Below are 20,621 nucleotides of genomic sequence, written 5' to 3'. Positions count from 1 at the left end.
TCTGAAAAAAGCTTTCTGGGAGCTGGTCAGTTTTCGTCGATGCTGAAGTTCCTACCCGTGATGTTCTCTGACAATCCGTAACTGACAATGTCGTAACGCTAAAAATACTTGGCAGTGTGTAAAAAATAAAATGATGCGTGTGCGAGGGGGACGTCACTCTGCGATAACACACTAAAACGCACAAAAACGAGCTCGAAAAGCATCAACGCTACTCATCGTGCCGAGTTTTCACATAACGCCACCTAAAAGCAAGTTATCGCAAGTTAACGCGCGTTAAAGCGAGTTAAAGCGGTCAGCGTCTGCTCGACTTTTGAACAAAGCGAAAACGATCTTGCATCCCTGCTGTCATAGCTCGAGCAGTTTTTCGATCAAGTTTGGCAACTCGGTATTTGTTTTGATAAGTTTTCAAGCAGTTTCCGCAGAAAGAAAACAAAAACAAAGCAGGTCACGATTTTTTTTGGTCAAAGGTCGGAAAACTAAACTCCGATGGGATGACCGGCGCCGGTTTTGCTTCAACGAGACAAGCAGTGTGATGCGAGAACGCAAGAAAAGGTAAGCCAAAAAGCAAGTTATCGCGGTTAACGCGCGTTAAAGCAAGTTAAAGCGGAAAGGAGAAAGTGAACGCTGCAAAGGTTTGAAAAGGAAGCTTTATCGCTCGGTTAGCGCGGAAGTGACGTCCCCCTCGTGCGTGTGGTGAAAGTGAAAAATAAATAATGTAAAAATTTGGCAAAAAACAAAATAAAATATTAAATAAAAATTCTTAAATATATTTTTTTATTGAACCCGATATAAAATCACTCGAAAATCAATGGAATTTCATATTATATTCACTAGAATATCATTGCAAATTCAAGTGAGTCGTCACGTTAAGTTCACGTGTTTTGCACTTGAATTTAACCTGTCAAGCGAAGATTTTTTTCCAAGTGATTCACACATGACAATCACATGCTAAGTTGTATGGGGTGGATTCATGTGCAAAACATGTGACATTACTATGCGCCTTTCTTTCAGTGAAGGCATACCCAGCCGACGGCAAGCCCATTGCGGTATCAGTGAGAAATTTGCATATCTGGAGTTTTATTTTGAAAAGGTCCAATAAACCATTTTTTTGAGTGTTTTTGAAAACGTCTTGAGTTAGAGGTATTAAAAAACACCCAAAAAAACAAAAACAGAAAATTAAATTAAAAAAAAAACATTGGCTGATGCACGAAGTGATTTGTTTACCTTTTTTTTGGTACCCTCCGCAAACGTCAAACCATACAAAAGTGCTGCCGGATCTTTTGCGGGAGAGATCCGGAAAAATATCCGGCAGCAATTTGTATTGATTTGACGTTTGCTGAGGGTGCGAAAAAATTTGGTTATGTTCTGCTTGCAAAAGACATTCAAAATGACTTGGCTCCGACAGCTTCGAGAGAGTAGACGTGTGTGGCGTGCGCGCTAAAGGCATCGTTGCGTGCCTCGAGTTGTTTGACGGATGGAGGTGGAAGAGACTTCCGAGACGGATGATTTCCGACTCATCCCCGGAAATCGGAAGCGGAAGAAGACCCCTGAGATCACCGGAGCTGTCGTCGGAGAAGGAAAAGTGGAGCAGAATGTGCTCAATAACAACAAGTTCAACCCGCTATCGGAAAACGAAAACAACAACAATGCCAGCCCAGCAGGAGGAGGAGACGCCCCGGTGGTTTCACCACCCGGCCAGTCGGCAGGTAAACAAAAGCAACCACCTTTGGTGGTGAAGAGCACCACGGATTTTTACAAGCTCGTGGCAATAGTGGAAAGTTGTAAATTTGGTTTCAACCCGATTTACAAACTAACCCGATTTGGAACCAAGGTGACCTGCTTCTCTGTCAAAGATTTTGACAAGTTGCAAGAGCTCCTCAAGAAGAAGAAAGTGGAATTCTACACCCACGAACGGTGGAGCGAACGAAATCATCGGGTAGTTCTTCGTGGTTTACCTACCCTAGTAACATTTTAGGTTTTAAGTAGGCCATAAAAGCTTATTTAGGTCGTTTGAGGGTTTCCAGAACCCTGATAAAACCTGTAAGTTTTAAAGTGTTACTAGGGTGATGAACTGAAACCGGACGAGGTCAAGTACCTGCTGAAGAGGGATCTCAAGCTGGACGCGCTGGAGGTGCATGTCATCAAGCAGAAGGAAAAGTTCACCGTGGACGAAACTCCGTCCATTGTGGGCTTCCCCAAGGGATACACCAATCTGAAAAAGCTCTCTGCAGTGAAAGTTGTGGCAAGCACTATCATTTGGTGGGAGGCCTACCGAAACAAGCGGCCGAACGTGACCCAGTGCAGGAACTGCTTGCAGCTGGGCCATGGGACCAGAAACTGCCACCTCAAGGGGAGGTGCAACAACTGTGGGGGTCCCCACAAGACGGACGAGTGCAAAGTCCAAGAAGCCGAGCCGAAGCGGTGTGCCAGCTGCTCTGGAGCCCACGAAGCCACGGACCGCAGCTGCCCCAAGCGTGCGGACTTCTTCTGGAGGCGCCAGCAGGCGTCGAAACCAAAACCGCCGGCAAAGAAGGCGGAGAAGCAGAGTCCAGCTGTTCCGGCGTTTACGCCGGAGGAGTTCCCTCCGCTGCCGGGCGCAGTTCAAGATGGAGAATCGAAGGATCGCCCTCGACCCGCAGGAAGCAGCCCAGGTGGCTCCCGAGACGGTGGAGCCACGGAGAAAAGAGCCGGGGAAGTGCTCTACAGTTCGGCTGAGCTGTGGGGCATTTTCTCCGAATACATCGGCAGGTTCAAGACCTGCAAGACCCGCTTGGACCAAGTAACCCTCGTCAGTTACATGATCTCCAAGTATGGAATTTAAAGAGTTGTTTTGGTTTTTTATTATATATTCTTTTTACTGATCCTCGGTCCCAACCTGGTCACAGTACCTAAAAGGACCTAATAAAAATAAGTTATGAAAAAAAAAGACATTCAAAATGACAAATCTGGAGTCTTTTTTAAAAAGGTCCAATAAACCAAATTTTAAGTTTCTACTTTTGGGAGCGTTCTTTAATTACGTAACGCAGTAGGGGAGGGGGGGTCGGAGGCCGTGTTACGCTTAATACAAAATTTTTAAAATTTGTATGGAAATTTTGTTACGAGGGGGGGGGGGAGAGGGTCTAAGAGTCCGATTTTTCGCGTTACGTAATAAAAGAACGCTCCATTTTGTGTTTTTTTAATACCCCTGACCCAGAGCGGTTTCAAAAACACCCAAAATGCAAAAACTGGAAATTTGGTTTATTGGACCTTTTCGAAAAAAAAACTCCAGAAATAATAGAGTTATCTACGTGCGCATGTATTGCGTGTACGTACACGAAAAAGATTGAGGTTAAATTTTGTACCCTCCAGCAAAGCAAATGGGGTGCTGGTGTGCGTGAGATCGGGCTTAGATAACTCTATAATGATATAATTAACCCATATTTGAAGTTATCTTCTGTGAACGTGTATAGCTGTCAATTATTCACTTCACACATTTCTACTCTAATTTTGGGTAGCCCTTACCCAAAACAACACCGCCCGGTCAAGTGTCAACAAACGCTTATCGATCATCGCGCGCGGTGTCATCATCACTCCGGAATTTGGTGTGCGTGGTGGTGGCGATGATGTTTTGACTGCCGCGTCCAATTTGTTGCATTTTTCCGGTGCAAAAGTTGAGATAAAGTGCGTAAAAATACTGAAAAGCTGCGCGCGATCACGTTGCGCAGCGATTGAACCAGGCAACGTGCCAAAGTCCAACGGAATTGGTCCGCAAAAGTTGAGTTGAAAATTTCGGTATTTTTTTTTTTGGCTGCCCCGCGAAAATCAATCATCGATTCCACCCCTGAAAGAGAACCGTCATCATCGTCGTCGCGCGTCGCCATCTACTTTTCACGAAATGTCTGTGCAAACGTCGTCGCCGTCGCGAAAGAAAGGAAAACAGTGAACCCGAAAAGTGAGCGACGGGTTTTCGCGGATTTTCACGGTGGTCATTCGGTCGCCGGAAGTGGAAACCGGTGGCAAAGTGTGCGTCCCGCTACCGGGCACCGTTTGCGACTGTTTGTCGGGTCGGATCGTGGGGGGAAAGTGGTGAAAAACAGATTTTTAAAAACTGATAAAAGTTAGTTTTTGGTGATTGAGGAAAACCGAAAAGATACACACGCAAATTCTGTCATTATCCAAGAGGAATTGCCAGAACCAGCAGCAGGAGGAGGAGGAGAAGCAGATTTGGAAGCAGGAGGAACAAGTTGAAGGTAAAACCGAGGAAGGGAACTTCTAAAAATGGGAACGATGGACACTTTTTTTTTTCTTTTCCCGAAATTTGCCTGCCATAGTTTCGCTGGTGGGGAAAGGGAACGAAACCGGGGAAGTGTGGGCAATTGCGGGGGTGAAAAGTGTGTGTGTGTGAACCACCTCATTCTCCAACCCTCCACGCACCATGTCCCGCGCACCACCCCACACTCCGGATTGACCTCACACGGAAGCTCGCGGAGTTGGGTTTGGTGTGACTTAACAGAAAGGCAGCATAAATAACGACGAGCCTTGCGACGAGAGGTGGAGAAGGGGGTTTTAAATGGGAAGGTGGAAGGGCAGGGGAGAGGAGGATGTAGGAAGAAGAGGCAGGTGGGCAAGAGAGCATAAAACGCATTATTTGCCACCCAACGGCGCGGGGAGTGTTTGTGTGTGTGTGGCGATGACGACGACCACGACGACGAGTTCGATGCAATTTTCGAATTCGGTGATTAACAATGGCGCATAGAGAGAATGTGGGCCTGGGGAATTTAATTTTGGATGAATCTTCAAGGGATGCAAGTGATAGGAAGAAAAGAATCGTTGATTTTATTATAAAACACTTAAAAATCAATCATTAAGTGTTTTTGTGTGCATTCTACTTGTATTTTAGGAGATTTCAAATTTTCACTCATATGAAGAATAAAATATCTTAAAAAACGGCTTATCAAAGGTACATTTTATCCAACGCAGCGAAACAGTGCAAAAAAATTTCCTGTCCCATAATTGTTGGATGTTATTGTGCCACTCACAATTCGAGCCAAACATTTCATTAGGGCACAAAACCAAAACGTAAACATTCGGGATTATTCCACTATTCCATTCATTAGTACATTCCCTACATGCCCTCCAAGAATCAGATTGATAGCAAACAATTTAGCATTGAAAAAATCAAAAACACAAAAGGGCACATGAGCAATTCTCTGAGATTTCGGTCATTCGATTTTTTTTTGTAATTTTTAATCCGGCTGAAACTTTTTTGGTGCCTTCGGTATGCCCAAAGAAGCCATTTTGCATCATTAGTTTGTCCATATAATTTTCCATACAAATTTGGCAGCTGTCCATACAAAAATGATATGTGAAAATTCAAAAATCTGTATCTTTTGAAGGAATTTTTTGATCGATTTGGTGTCTTCGGCAAAGTTGTAGGTATGGATATGGACTACACGGAAAAAAAGATACACGGTAAAAAAATTTGGTGATTTTTAATTTAACTTTTTGTCACTAAAACTTGATTTGCAAATAAACACTATTTTTATTTTTTTTATTTTTTGATATTTTTTAGAGGACATAAAATGCCAACTTTTCAGAAATTTCCAGAATGGGCAAAAAATCTATGACCGAGTTATGACTTTTTGAATCAAAACAGATTTTTTCAAAAAACCGAAATATTGGTCGCAAAAATTTTTCTACTGCATTTTTCGATGTAAAATCGAATTTGCAATTAAAAAGTACTTTTTTTGATAAAGTGCACCGTTTCCAAGTTATAACCATTTTTAGGTAACTTTTTTGAAAAAAGTCGCAGTTTTTAGAGATAATAAAATAAATATAGAGAATTTTCTCAGCTTTTCATAAATATTTTTTTCATGGGCACTATTTTAAAAAAATGAAAAACTGCGACTATTTTCAAAAAAGTTACCTAAAAATGGTTATAACCTGGGTGCAGAATAGTTGTCCGCAAAGCGGCCTCAATTTAGAACTGTCAAAGCGGAACCAATTTACTGTTCGCATAATTATACCAAGAAGTGGCAAGTATTGTGATCGATCTATAATTTATTTAGTCAGGAATAAAAAAATCGATGGCTATTGAGGTATTCGAAGTCAAACAAGAGGGTTGAAATCGAGATTGGCATAATTCGTCCCTAAAATTTTATAATCGCTTTGTCTCACGCAAAACCTTTTTTATGACGCTCTTTTAAATGTTAGCGACGAATTATCAATAACTATGAATAGTACTTTCCAAATAATATTGGATAATCTTACTCCGATATTATCACTACACATCAAAGATACATAATCTCGGAACTTCCATTCGGTTGCTCTTCTGATTCACGAAATTCCACCCACTTTTGACACAAAGGCCTCTTTTGGCCGCCCATCGTTTAGTCTACGAAGAAAAAAGTGCGAAGCACTTAATTTTTCATCGAAAACATCAACATCAACAGATCCAAAATGTTTTATAATAATTCACTTCAGCAGCAAAAAATATGTCACGCTTGAGCTTGAACATGGCCTTCTACTTTGTTTATGTTTACAACTGTAGTGCAGTTGTATTAGAGGGGAGCAGTGGGGAGCTTTCGAAAATCACGTTACGCATTCTGTCTTTTCAGCACCCAGGTTATAACTTGGAAACGGTGCACTTTATCAAAAATTTACTTAAGTACTTTTTGATTGCAAATTCGATTTTACATCGAAAAATGCAGTTGAAAAATTTTTGCGACCAATATTTCAATTTTTTGAAAAAATCTGTATTGATTCAAAAAGTCATAACTCGGTCAAAGATGTTTTCCCATTCTGGAAATTTCTGAAAAGTTGGCATTTGATGTCCTTTAAAACATATATATAAAAAAGTGTTTTTTTGCAAATCAAGTTTTAGTGACAAAAAGTTAAATTAAAAATCACCAATTTTTTTTTACCGTGTATCATTTTTTTTCAGTGTAGTCCATATCCATACCTACAACTTTGCCAAAGACACCAAATCGATCAAAAAATTCCTTCAAAAGATACAGATTTTTGAATTTTCACATATCATTTTTGTATGGACAGCTGCCAAATTAAAATTAAAGAAAAAAGACCGATTCCGTAGAGAACTGCTCACATAACAATTTTCACTCCAAACCAAAAAAAAAAGTTAACACGCAGAAAAATCTGATTGTGAACATGGCAAAATGTTGGGCACAGCTGCTAAACACGATAGTCATCTCGAGGCCGGCAAACTTGTTTGCCAAATTCAACTTAACATGTTTGTGGGTTCAACAAACATGTTTGTAATTGCCACGGCCTGACATGTTTGTAGATATAATAAACATTTGGGATGATTTAATAAACATGATTGTTGATTCAAAGATCAGTTTATGAAAATCAAAAAAACTGGGTAGGCTTTTCTTCTTCTTCTTTGTTTTCTTAACATGTATGAATCGATGCAAGGTTTTTTGATAATATTTATTTCACCTTTTTTACTTAAAAATAACAATATATTATTAAGAGTTCCGGCCACGTTTATTTTACAATCGTTTTCACTGGACGCCGACAAGAAAAATCAGCTGCTGGAGACATGGTGCAAGCTACCTGAAAAAGAAATTTTTGAAACATCGAACTCATCGGGAAAACAAAATTACTCAGTTTTTACCTCATTATACCCGGATATAGTTTCCACCAGCCATGTTGTATGACAGGAACTAGAACTGGAACAAAAAAATAATGGGTTTATTTGTAAATTAAATACCTAATAAAACACATATTTACCTATTTCATGAACATCTCCAGAATTCCACATTCTCACTTCGGCCATATTGTTGTTGAAGTTGGATTGAAAACATACACTGTTTATTTTCCTAACACGTTAAATTGAGTTGAGGTTCAAACAACAAACGTGTTTGTCAAAATGGCAAAATGTTAGTCGAACCGAAAAACGGTGATTATTGAAATGATAAATTGTTGTAGTGACGCCTACAAAACGTGATAGTTGATTTTAATAAACTGTTTTGCTAATTCAAACTGACACAATTTTTGTGCGTGAATATGTGCCCTTTTGTTTTTCGTTAGTTTTTAGTAGTTGTGGAACTTTTTGTGTTATAAAATGAACTTTTCATACATTCTTAACACTAATTCACTTCATAACAAAGTTTGGTTTACTTTTCACCAAGCATTTCTGCAGAAAAAAACTTCGTTGAAATGCAATATTTAATACGGTCCCGCGGCTACTGTTCAGTACTCTTTTGAAGAATTTTTATGTTTTACATACCTTATCTACACCATTCAATCACAAAACTTCACCAATGATCAAAATTTCCACTGAATCTCTCATTATTTCTAACTATACAAAAGGGCCCATAAACATCATTCAAAACATCAATCCGACGACAGCGCTTTAGTGCCCTTTTAATTCTCTTCGAAATTGCATTTAGAAAGGGCCCATTATGAACAGCAGTTGGAAGGCTAAAAGGGCCTAATAACGAGATTTTTTAAAATTATGATTTTTATTGCGAAAATCAACAAAAATTAAGAAGCATTAAAGCAGAGTTCAGGATAATGATGTAATTTATCGAATCGTCAGTTAAAATGTCATCAGTCAAGCTTCTTTTTTAAATAGGAATTGAAACAAGTTGTCCACTTTTTGCAAAAGATTTTCTCGAATGGCGGTTTTTGGTTTTGTGCCCTAATGAAATGTTTGGCTCGAATTGTGAAACATCTGAATTTCACTGATATTTTCACACAAGAAAAGTTGCCAGACCATCTCTGGAGTTTTTTTTAAAAGGTCCAATAAACCAATTTTTTGTTGGGTGTTAAAAACAACCAAAAAGCAAGAACGGAAAATTTTTCTGGTACTTTTGTACCCGATTTCAATGAAACTTTGTAGACATGTTATCCTAGGCCTATATAAGCCATTTTTGCGTATATGGAGCCATTAGTACTCGAAAATAACATTTGAGAAGGGCGTAAGGTATTTACATATTTTTGTATTTTTAATTTGAAAATTACTGTATCTCGAAGCCGTTGCATCGTATCAAAAAGTGGTCAGTGACAAACTTGTAGGAAATAGGACGGGCTTTCTGAAAAAAATACATGCCACATCTATGAGATTTTTTGATTTTTAAGTCTAAAACTTAAATTTGACGGTTATGTCACGATTTTTTTTCGCTCAACATTTTTGAGGACATAACCTAAAATATAATCAAAAGACTGACGAAAAATCATGATGGTATGTCTCTCCTAAAAAAATACAAAAAGCATTTACTACAACTGTTTTTTTGAAAAGTGGTCTAAACGTCAAAATTTTTGAAACCCGGTAGTGGGAATCGATTCTCATTTACGACACTCATTTTACATAAAAGTCTCCATATTGACCGTTGTCCTATGTCCAATCCTTGGGAAGATACAGCGGTTTTAAAAATAAAAATGTTGAAAAAACGGGTTTTTTGTGGTTTTTGGCGATTTCTATATGACAGACTTGGTTTTTCAGTCTCGAAAATATTTTTGCCGGAAAGCTCGTCCAATTTTCCATAAGTTTGCCTTTGACAGCTTTTTGATTTATGTCGTATTTATATTTACGTAATCAAATTTACTATCCTGGTTTCAACCACACTGAAAAAAAAATCTATTTTCAGTTATAAGCAATGTAATTAAGCTTATAGCTTTAAGCCCTTACATCCAATTGAAATGCTGTCAAAGGTAAACTTATGGAAAATTGGACGAGCTTTCCGGCAAAAATATTTTCGAGACTGAAAAACCAAGTCTGTCATATAAAAATTGCCAAAAACCACAAAAAACCCGTTTTTTCAACATTTTCATTTTTAAAACCGCTGTATCTTCCTAAGGATTGGACATAGGACAATGGTCAAAATGGAGACTTTTATGTAAAATTGTCTGGAGAATTGATTCCCACTACCGGCTTTCAAAAATTTTGACGTTTAGACCACTTTTCAAAAAAAAAAAAAAACAGTTTTAGTAAATGATTTTTGTATTTTTTTAGGAGAGACATACCATCCTGCATTTTTCGTCAGTCTTTGGTTATATTTTAGGCTATTTTCTCAAAAATGTTGAACGAAAAAAAAAATCGTGATATCACCATCAAATTTAAGTTTTAGACTTAAAAATCAAAAAATCTCATAGATGTGGCGTGTATTTTTGTTTCAGTGTATTTTTTTCAGAAAGCCCGTCCAATTTCCTACAAGTTTGTCTTTGACCACTTTTTGATACGACGCAACGGCTTCGAGATACAGTAATTTTTAAATTACAAATTACAACAATATTTAAATACCTTACGCCCTTCTCAAATGTTATTTTCGAGTACTAATGGTTCCATATACACAAAAATGGCTTATATAGGCCTAGGATAACATGTCTACTAAGTTTCATTGAAATCGGAGAGGGTCGGGTACAAAAGTACCAGAAAAAATCCTGATTTGAGCTGGAATTGCTCTATAATAATTACATTTCTTTTACATGCTAAGTGGTATGGCTTAATGCTCTTCAGGGTTGTTACGGACGGGGGTTACGGAAGGCGTGGATCGCGCGGATGGCGCGTATTGCGCGGATCTGGCGCGGATTTGCTGGCATATTTTGCTCAGGCGCGGATTTCACGCGGATAGCAATTTTGATAAACAAAATAATTGAGAACTATAGAATTTCTTTCAAATTACAAAGGAAAATATTATTAGGAATTAAATAAATTCAATCTTTTTCGTTGAGTGCGAATACAACAATTTCTAAGAAGTTTTTAATGAAGAAAATTTTCTTCTAAAAATTATTGATTGTTTTTTTTCATACGAAACTTTGAAATAATCTTCAAGGAGCGATTTTTTTTAATGTATTGAGATTTGTTATATTAATTCAACATAACATTACAACTCATTATTTTTAAAACATCTACTTAACAATTCAATTAAATACCAATTTTATTAAAATCAAATTAACAAAATTAAAAAAATTACAGAATTTAAAAAAAATTAAGCTATGAAACTTTTTAGATTTTTCAAGTTTTTTCAATATAAAAATTTAAATTTTCGGTTTATTGAAAAAATTAAAAATTCTGTTGCCACTCTAATTCAGGTAGAATTGATTCTACTCCCAATTATCACAACATGACGAAATCCACTTAGAAATCTGCTAAAATCTCCGTCTAAAAGCGAAATGTAATTTAAAAATCTGGAGTTTTTTTTTTAAATGGTCCAATAAACCAAATTTTCAGTTTTTGCTTTTTGAGTGTTTCAAAAACACCCAAAAAGCAAAAACTAGAATGGTTTATTGAACTTTTCAAAAAGTTCCAGAAATTAAAAATAAGAAATCTGGACTTCAACAATTTGAAATAAAAAAGAAACATAAATCATAGTTTGAAATTGTCAAAACTTACAGACTCAAAAAACGTGAAAAAGTACGAATTATTAAATTGAAAAATTACGAAAGTATTGCAATTGATTTTTTTGTTAATTTTTTTTTTAAGAAAGTTCTTAAGTTATCAAATCATTAAATTAATTAATTATTCAATTATTAAATTTTTAAATAATTAAATATTTAAATTCAGCAATTCCATTTGAAAAGAGCCTAAACCAAAAAAAAAGTTCTCCGATCGGGCTCAAAATTTTTCTGGGGGTTCCTTGGCCAAAATAATTAGACCCGTATTTTTTTGTTTGGCCATTAGGGTGGCCTACATCGTGCTAGGGTGGTTCAAAAAATGGCAATTTTCGTCATTTTCGCAAAAACCACTTTTTCTAAAAATCATATTCCGCGCCATTTCATCCGATTTTAGCTGTCTTAGACGCAAAGAAAGGTGATGAGTTTGGCTATTTGGGAAAAATAGTAAAAGTTCAAAAATCTAGCTTAACTATTGAAAAGTCGTATGAAAACTTAAAATGGCGTTTTGACCGTGTCTGGACCAAGAGCCTATGTCTGAAAATATTTTTATCGGATTCCTCGGAAAATTTCACATATCATATAAAAATTGGCGATGTCGAACCGTACGTTTCGAGATATGATTTTGAAAAAAAAACTTCGACGCGCCACGCGCAAAAACGGGAAAATGACGAAATCGGCAAAAAATCAACTTTTTCCACTAAAACTGCGATAACTTTAAAATTTCAGCGATGACCTATAGATGTTATGGTACCAAAAGTTGCGTCTCTCAATTACGACATGTATAGGTCATCGCTAAAATTTTAAAGTTATCGCAGTTTTAGTGAAAAAAGTTGATTTTTTGCCGATTTCGTCATTTTCCCGTTTTTGCGCGTGGCGCGTCGAAAAACGCAGTTTTTATTTTCAAAAAATCGTATCTCCAAAACGTACGGTTCGACATCGCCAATTTTTGATATGTTATGTGAAATTTTCCGAGGAATCCGATAAAAATATTTTCAGACATAGGCTCTTTGGTCCAGACACGGTCAAAACGCCATTTAAGTTTTCATACGACTTTTCAATAGTTAAGCTAGATTTTGGAACTTTTACTATTTTTCCCAAATAGCCAAACTCATCACCTTTCTTTTGCGTCTAAGACAGCTAAAATCGGATGAAATGGCGCGGAGATATGATTTTTAGAAAAAGTGGTTTTTGCGAAAAATGACGAAAATTGCCATTTTTGAACCACCTAGCACGATGTAGGCCCTAATGGCCAAACAAAAAAATACGGGTCTAATTATTTTGGCCAAGGAACCCCCAGAAAAATTTTGAGCCCGATCGGAGAACTTTTTTTTTGGTTTAGGCTCTTTTCAAATGGAATTGCTGAATTATGAAATTATTAAATTATTATTTTTTTTGCTGTTTTTTAAGTTCGGATCATTTTCGGAGTCATATTTTTGTTTAGAGAAATTTAGAGAAGAAAATAATAGAAATTTCGTGTTTCGATTTTCCAGAGTAAAGTTTTGGCGAGAAAGTAGTAAATCCCTAGATTTTATAAATTGGTGATTTATTTTATGGTTTTATTTTTTTTTTAATTTTCGAATTTAATTTTTTTCCTGAATTTGTTTTTAAAGCAACGATATTTAAAGTGTTGCAAAAAATGCTAATATTGTTTCAGAAATGGCAAAAAAGGTTCCATTTGGTACAGGTGGGATATGAATCCACAACTGATCAACGGTACTGATCCAAATGCCTTCTGTATTATTCTTTTTTCGTTTAAAATTTCATTCATTATGTTACTCTCTTCTTTGTTTGTCGCGATTTTTTTATATGGCGCGGATTTCGCGCGGATTGGGTTTTGGGGTCGGCGCGGATCTGGCGCGGATTTTTTCTCGACTTTTCCGTAACAACCCTGCACCTTGCTCCGTAAAAAGAAAACGAAAAGATAGGTCGCAAAATGATCCGGACATCGTTTCCATCGAAATATCTGAGATCCGTCTCCAAAAGAGTGTATACACAACATGCTCATAACTTTTGATAGGGTTGTCAGATCTTCGATGTTTTAGGCTCATTGGAAAGGAAAGAACTCTTGTTAAAATCGTTTGTTTTTACCTTAACTTTTCAAATACTTTACAAAACTTCTTGGGGTCTTGTGGGACCCAAAGACTGATCGAATGAGACCAGAAGGTCTAAATCGGTGCACGGACATGCACAGGCATTTTCTTAGAATTTGATTCATAGTCGATAGGTATACGTGAAGGTGGGTCACGAGGTCGAATTAAGAAGTTCATTTTTCGAGTGATTTTATAGCCTTTCCTCAGTAAGGTGAGGAAGGCAAAAAGTTGATTGCTGTGAAGAAGAAAACAACCTGAATGAAAAAAGTAAAAATTTACCATTATTACCAAATTAAACGCCCTTTGTGGTCCGTAAAATTTTGGCCGGGTCATTTTAATTGATTCGCCGCCCCTCTCCAACTCGTACGTTGAATCGCGAGACAAGCGCAGAGAAGCGTGCTGCTGCAACCTGCACACTTGTACGTACAAGTAATAAGTCTCGACCTGGAGAGCGAACCACCATGCATCAATAAATAATTCGTTAATCTGCGCCTGCTTGGTTTCGCGTGCTGCTCTCTGCCGAGATGGGATGGGATGGAGTGCGTTTTGCATAAATTTGTATCGACAATTATGCTCTCTCTCTCTCTTTCTCTCGCCGCTTGGTCTAGCTATAGATTCTAGAACGTGTTGTTTGACTTGCTCCAGGGTTAAGTCGTGGGAATTAGTGTTTAATTGGTGTCTGACAAATTTTATGTTTTCTCGTAATTATAGACACCTTTCTGCAATTATGGAACGAATGGAGGTGGATGATTCGGTGGTCGACTTGAGTGTCGGATCCGGTCGCGATTCACTGTCCATTACACCGGCCACGGCGCGCGATCTTCGTGCGCTCACACAAAACTCGGGTTTGACGATAACGCCAGCACTGCCTCCGTCAACGGCAGCCGCTCCATCGCCGTCTTCCGCTCAGGCAGCCCAGTCAGCCACGTCCGGAAGTACTTCCCCCGTGCCGGGAAGACGCGTCCTGCGACCTCGTACGGAGCCAAAGTCGTACGCTGAAACGCCGGACATTGTGCTGCTTCCGGCAAAGGTAAACGGAAGGTCGTACAACGGAGCCGCAGCTGCGGCCTTGTCCGAGTCCGAAGACGATGAGATGCCCGCGGCGCCGGTCTTCCCGATCAAGGAGCTGACCGCGGCCGAAATCTGGGAACGCGAGCGCGGCCTGCGCAAACTCCGCGAGGAACTCCGCAGCGAAGAAACCAAACTGGTGCTACTGAAGAAGCTCAAGCAGTCCCAACAGGTCATGATGAAGGAGAACCTGATTGTGACGCCCAGCAATGCCAACGCCATGACCAACAACCCGCTGGCCGGCATTCCGGCCGCTCTGACGAAGGGTTCGCTCAGCGTAACGCCGACGAACGCGATGCCGCTGCCGGCGCACTCGAAATCTTCCAAGGCCGTCACGGCCTCCCCGGTCAAGTATGAGCTACGGTGGCTTGTTTTGTACAATCTAATAAGCTAACTTAATTTCTCAAATTTACAGCCGAGGATCCCGATCAACATCACGCCGGTGACGAAACCTCCGCAGCGGCAGCCGTCCCTTCCGGGGGGCGCAACGCTCACGCCAAGCACGCCCGGCCAACGTCTTCCGATGGGGTTGTCCCGTGCCGGCTCGAACCTTACCATCACGCCGTCGGTAACGATTACTCCCACCAACGCCCCGTCCAGCAGCAAGCAGCGCAATGTGAGTCCCAGGAACTGTAAAGTTTCGCCAACAAACGCTCTCTCTCTTTCTCTGGGGTTAACCTAGCTCTAGCTAACGCTCGTACTAACGCTTCTTTGGTGATTGTTCTCTCTTTCTCTCTCTCGCTCAATGACCTTTCACCCTGAAACACTAACAGCTGCCCGGTGGCTCGTCACTGATGATGGGAGTCAGCAATTTAATGGATGCTACTGCTTTGAAGGTGCAGTCCGGCCAGATTAGCAACTCTGTTTCGATCACCCCGGCGCCGTCGATTCCGGCCCAGATTAGCTGCACCACGGTGGAACCGATCTCGTTGAAGGTAGTAGAAATAATTGCTTGCTCAGTGAGTGCAAACTTGACATAATTTCTTTACAGCGCGATCGTGACTCGATGCGGGAAGATCCCCAGTCGCAGGCTCAGCGCCAGGCGGCCGCCAAACTCGCCCTCCGGAAACAGCTGGAGAAGACGTTGCTTCAGGTAAGACGACTTTCATCTCAATGCTCTCTCGTGTATCTAACACACACGATCTTCCCCGTAGATCCCACCGCCCAAGCCGCCACCGCCGGAGATGCACTTCATCCCGAACCCGAGCAACACCGAGTTCGTGTACCTGCTCGGGCTCGAGTACGTCGTCGACTATCTGACCAAGGACAAAAAGTCGAGCCCGCCGCAGCAGCCGTACCGCTGCGCCCAGTGCAAGATCGACTTCACCCCGGTCTGGAAATGGGAGAAACAGGGTAAACGAGGAAATCCCACTTTTCAGAATACCCCAGGTTTTGTGTTGTTTCAGTTTCATTTTCATTATCTTAACTGATTGTGAAAGCAAGTCAACCGCCCTCACTTTACTAATCCAACCTCCCTTCACACAAGCAGTTGGCAAGGATCCCAAGGTCATCTGCGAGCAGTGCGTAACGAGCAACGTGAAGAAGGCGCTCAAGGCCGAGCACACGAACCGCTTGAAGACGGCCTTCGTGAAGGCCCTCCAGCAGGAGCAGGAAATCGAGGCTCGGTTGGCCACCCAGAGCAGTCCATCGCCGGTGGACATCCGTCCGACGCCCTCGTCCACGCCGACCATGCGCGAACGCGAGCTGCTCGAGCAACAGCAGCAACATCAGGCGGCGTTGCAAGCCCAACAGGAACGTCAGGCTGCCCAGGAGCGCCAGCGGGAGCAGGAACGTCAGGCTCAACAGGAGCGACAGGCTCAAGCGCAGGCCAAGGTAAGAACCGCTTGTCAATATCTAATACCCAGACTAATCAAAACTTCCCACACAGCGCCAAAAGGAGCAAGAACTGCGCCACCAGCAGCTCCAACAACTCCAGCAGCAGCAGCTCCAACAGCAGCTCCAGCAACAACAGCTGCAACAGCTCCAGCAGCAACACCAGGAGCAACAGCAGCAACGTCACCACGCCCAGCTACAGCACGCCCACCTGTCCTCCCAGCCGTCAAAGTCCAAGACGCCTACGCCGACGCCGCGTCCCACGCCGACCCCGCCCAGCCAGCAGACCCCACCGCCGTCGTCCAGTTCGCGCTCGAGCCGCCACAGTGCCACGGCGAATGCCGCGGCCGAAGCGGCAGCCGCCCAGCTTACGGCGCTGGCCGGTCTCGGCGGGCTGGGTCAGCTGGGCGCGCTCGGTGGTCTCAACCCGACGGCGGCCGCTGCCGCGATGCAGGCCTTCCAGCAGCAGCTGTTCAGAGGTTAATTTGCAATCTCAGCATTTTTCAAACAAGTTGGTTTTAAACTGTTTTTTTTTTGCCCGCAGGTCTTCAGCAGAATCTTTCCTCCGGGAATCTCAACAATCTGCAAGCTCACATGATGCAGTTTTCGCCGCTGCTGTACTCGTATCAACTGGCCATGGCCCAAGCTGCCGGTAAGTTGCGTTTCGAAATGATTGGTTTGATTTCTTTTCAGCACAATGATCCCGATATCTTAACCACTAGACAATATGGGAAAACGGTTACAGTCATCCTGTGGTGGAAGATTATCTCAAAGATACATGTCAAAATGTCTGGAGGACACGATTCAAGATCCCGACATCCTAACCACTAGACAATATGGGAAAACGGTTACAGTCATCCTGAGGAAAATTATCTCAAAGATACATGTCAAAATGTCTGGAGGACACGATTCAAGATCCAGACACCCTAACCACTAGACAATATGGGAAAACGGTTACAGTCATCCTGTGGAAGATTATCTCAAAGATACATGTCAAAATGTCTGGAGGACACGATTCAAGATCCAGACATCCTAACCACTAGACAATATGGGAAAACGGTTACAGTCATCCTGAGGAAGATTATCTCAAAGATACATGTCAAAATGTCTGGAGGACACGATTCAAGATCCCGACATCCTAACCACTAGACAATATGGGAAAACGGTTACAGTCATCCTGTGGAAGATTATCTCAAAGATACATGTCAAAATGTCTGGAGGACACGATTCAAGATCCAGACATCCTAACCACTAGACAATATGGGAAAACGGTTACAGTCATCCTGAGGAAGATTATCTCAAAGATACATGTCAAAATGTCTGGAGGACACGATTCAAGATCCAGACACCCTAACCACTAGACAATATGGGAAAACGGTTACAGTCATCCTGTGGAAGATTATCTCAAAGATACATGTCAAAATGTCTGGAGGACACGATTCAAGATCCAGACATCCTAACCACTAGACAATATGGGAAAACGGTTACAGTCATCCTGAGGAAGATTATCTCAAAGATACATGTCAAAATGTCTGGAGGACACGATTCAAGATCCAGACACCCTAACCACTAGACAATATGGGAAAACGGTTACAGTCATCCTGTGGAAGATTATCTCAAAGATACATGTCAAAATGTCTGAAGGACACGATTCAAGATACCGACATCCTAACCACTAGACAATATGGGCAAATGGTTACGCAATCATAAAAAAAATCTCAAAGATGAAAACCACAATTCTAAATGTTGACCTTCTCCTTCCAACAGCCTCAATTTCGGCAGCCGGAAAGGGTGGCGGGGGTAACAACAGCGGCGGAGGCGGTGGTGGCGGAGGAGGAGGAGGAGGTGGAAACAGCAACTCGAGTGCCGCTGCCGCCGCGGCCTCGCTGGCCGAGATGCAACGGGCGATGGAGCTGCAGCGCCAGTATCTGGAGATGATGCCCCAGAGCGGACAGGGCCCGAGCAACAGCCGCCAGTCGAACTGGAAGTCTTAAGAAGAAGGGGGAGAAAGTGAGAGGACTCTTTTTTTGTACTTTTAATCATCATTTGGTTCTGATGTTGTTTTGAACACACACACAGATTTGTGAGGTGCGGAGGCGACCGTTATTTTGTAGAAGTTTTACTCGGTTTAGCGTATCGATTGACTATTTTATAAGTACGCCCAATGTTGTTTTGCTGGCAGGATCGAAAGTGACGGTAGACGTTTAAAGTTTTACTTTTTAAACAATGAGTGAGATACAATTAGTAGCGTTTTCAGCACACAATCGATTTTGTTTTTTCCTGTGTCAATCAGGTTTTGATTATATTATTTATAGAACTAAAGTTAAACGAGTGGGCGAGAATCTAAGAAAAACGTACACCCTCCGGATATTTTAAGAAATTGTGAATTCATAAAAAAATATGTTCAGACAAGACACTTCTTTGTTAGTGAAATCATGCTAAATTTGAAATATCTATAAATATCAACAATCTTTGAATTTTCAATCGCTTTTATAAAAACAAATAAAATGTTTGATACGAACTTCAAAATTCTTCGTAAGAAACTGCAATTTATCAAAAAAGAATGTCAAGCAAATTTAATTAAGCAGTTTCAAAAACTTCATGGTGAGACCAAAACTTTAACAAATTTTTATTTAAATTATGTTCACCTGTTTAAATAATCATTGCTCAACTAAAATTTAAAACAGTGGTATTATTGCTCATAATAAAACATCTAAATGCAACTTTATCTGCAACAAAAGCTCCCTCGCCTCACAAGACTACAAAACTGAAATAAAATCAAAAGACTCCCACGGTTGGCAGGTTGGCTTTTGTTACAGATGACAAGCAGCGAAGATATTTTAGAAAAGTTCCTTGCGACAGAGGCACCGACGACGGATTAATGAGATCGGAAATAAATGACAAAACAAAAATCTGGCAATTTTGCCAAGGCAAGCAAAATACGTATTCAAATTTTAAGCAAATTGCTATCTACGCCAAAACGAAGGTACCGCTCGGACACAAAACGTTGTCACAGACAAATTTCAACGTTTTGTGTCCTTGCGGGCCCACGGCAAAACAAATAAAGCAAATCTTTTAATGGAATTTAGTGATTTGTATCTGGTTTGGTTTGCATATTTTGCGTGTAAAAGCAACAAGAAAGAGAGACGTAAAAAAACTATTTTGGAACTGTAAAATTTGTAATTGAGGTTGAACGTTTTTGGACAACAAGAAAAAAAAACTTAAAAGATTATAGAAATTCAGAGTTTAGGCGTAAAGTAAAAAATTCTAACGTAATGATAAGGCAGCGAAACAAACAAACAAAAAAACACTAAATTTAAGGCGAACGAAGAAACCAGCGATAGCGAAAATTTTAGAAGATCTAGGGAAACGAAAGTTGTGAAACACACTCTTGTAGGTATTTTCAGTTTTCAAGTTGAGTGGTGCGAATCTCAGTTGCAAATGTAAAAAAAGAAAACAATTTCGGCAGCGAAAAAAAAAAAGATTTTTAAGAAAAATAATTGCAAATTGGTTCCGGTTCTCGTTTAATTTGGGCCCCAGCAAGTGGCTGACAAAAGATTTTCGGACAATGAAAGCAATTTTTAAGTGCTCGTATCATTTTTTTTTTATTCTAAAGTAACTTAAACAAATAAAAGAATAACTGTTCTTATCTTATGGTAAGTGTATTGAAACTATTCGTAGAAGGTAATTGGCCTTTCTGAAGGATCAATAAAAACCATTGCAATCCTAGATCAAACAAGTTGTATTTTTTTTCTATCTCTCAACTCCCTCAAAAACTAAAAGCTAATGTCGAACTTATGAGCTTTCAACGGGAATCAAATCCAGACATTTTCATTAAACTGAAACCCCGATGGTTTGACACAATTTTTCGTCAATCGACCGGGGTCACTTTTAATTTTAACACCCCCTTTACACTTCTCGTGGCGCAGGGGTAGCGGCTTCGGCTGCCGATCCCGATGATGCTATGAGACGCGGGTTCGATTCCCGCCTTATCCACTGAGCTTCTATCGGATGGTGAAGTAAAACGTCGGTCCCGGTTTCTCCTGTCTCGTCAGAGGCGCTGGAGCAGAAATCCCACGTTAGAGGAAGGCCATGCCCCGGGGGGCGTAGTGCCAATAGTTTCGTTTTACCCCCTTTACACAGAGCTCTCACTTACTACCAAAAGTTTGGTTTGTAATTTAGACCGTTACAAATATTTTTCAAAGTTAATTTCAGAGTTTCCCATAAGTTATAGGACCTAATAAAAAAAGTCTAAATTTCGTCCCTCTTAAAAATTGGTAAAAAAAATCA

At 40.5% G+C, this 20,621-nt stretch overlaps 1 protein-coding gene and 1 long non-coding RNA gene across 2 annotated transcripts; one reads left to right on the top strand and one right to left on the bottom strand.

The window, feature by feature from the left end:
* The first annotated feature begins 3,567 nt into the window (after positions 1-3,567).
* Positions 3,568-20,064, top strand: LOC6040213 (transcriptional repressor p66-alpha). Its single transcript, XM_038261824.1, has 10 exons — positions 3,568-4,229; positions 14,142-14,855; positions 14,919-15,114; positions 15,272-15,433; positions 15,490-15,591; positions 15,653-15,887; positions 15,988-16,331; positions 16,387-16,810; positions 16,876-16,983; positions 18,099-20,064. Exons 2-10 carry the CDS (start codon positions 14,158-14,160, stop codon positions 18,323-18,325), a joined length of 2,496 nt encoding a protein of 831 aa, XP_038117752.1. The 5' UTR covers positions 3,568-4,229; positions 14,142-14,157; the 3' UTR covers positions 18,326-20,064.
* LOC119769428 lies at positions 7,464-7,995 on the bottom strand. Its single transcript, XR_005278344.1, has 3 exons — positions 7,732-7,995; positions 7,616-7,670; positions 7,464-7,554 (listed from the first exon to the last, which is right to left on the bottom strand). It is a non-coding gene; the product is annotated as an uncharacterized LOC119769428 (long non-coding RNA).
* Positions 20,065-20,621: the final 557 nt, after the last annotated feature.

This window comes from Culex quinquefasciatus, chromosome 3 (assembly GCF_015732765.1).
Source record: "Culex quinquefasciatus strain JHB chromosome 3, VPISU_Cqui_1.0_pri_paternal, whole genome shotgun sequence".
Classification (NCBI taxonomy): Eukaryota; Metazoa; Arthropoda; class Insecta; order Diptera; family Culicidae; genus Culex; species Culex quinquefasciatus.
This window is presented reverse-complemented; position numbering and strand designations above follow the sequence as displayed.

Excerpts from the sequence above, each read along its gene's own strand:
- LOC6040213 (XM_038261824.1), top strand. The coding sequence starts at position 14,158 with ATGGAACGAATGGAGGTGGATGATTCGGTGGTCGACTTGAGTGTCGGA. Across the intron at positions 14,856-14,918 it reads GCCTCCCCGGTCAAGTATGA|GATCCCGATCAACATCACGC; the intron begins GCTACGGTGGCT and ends TTTACAGCCGAG. Across the intron at positions 15,115-15,271 it reads CCAGCAGCAAGCAGCGCAAT|CTGCCCGGTGGCTCGTCACT; the intron begins GTGAGTCCCAGG and ends AAACACTAACAG.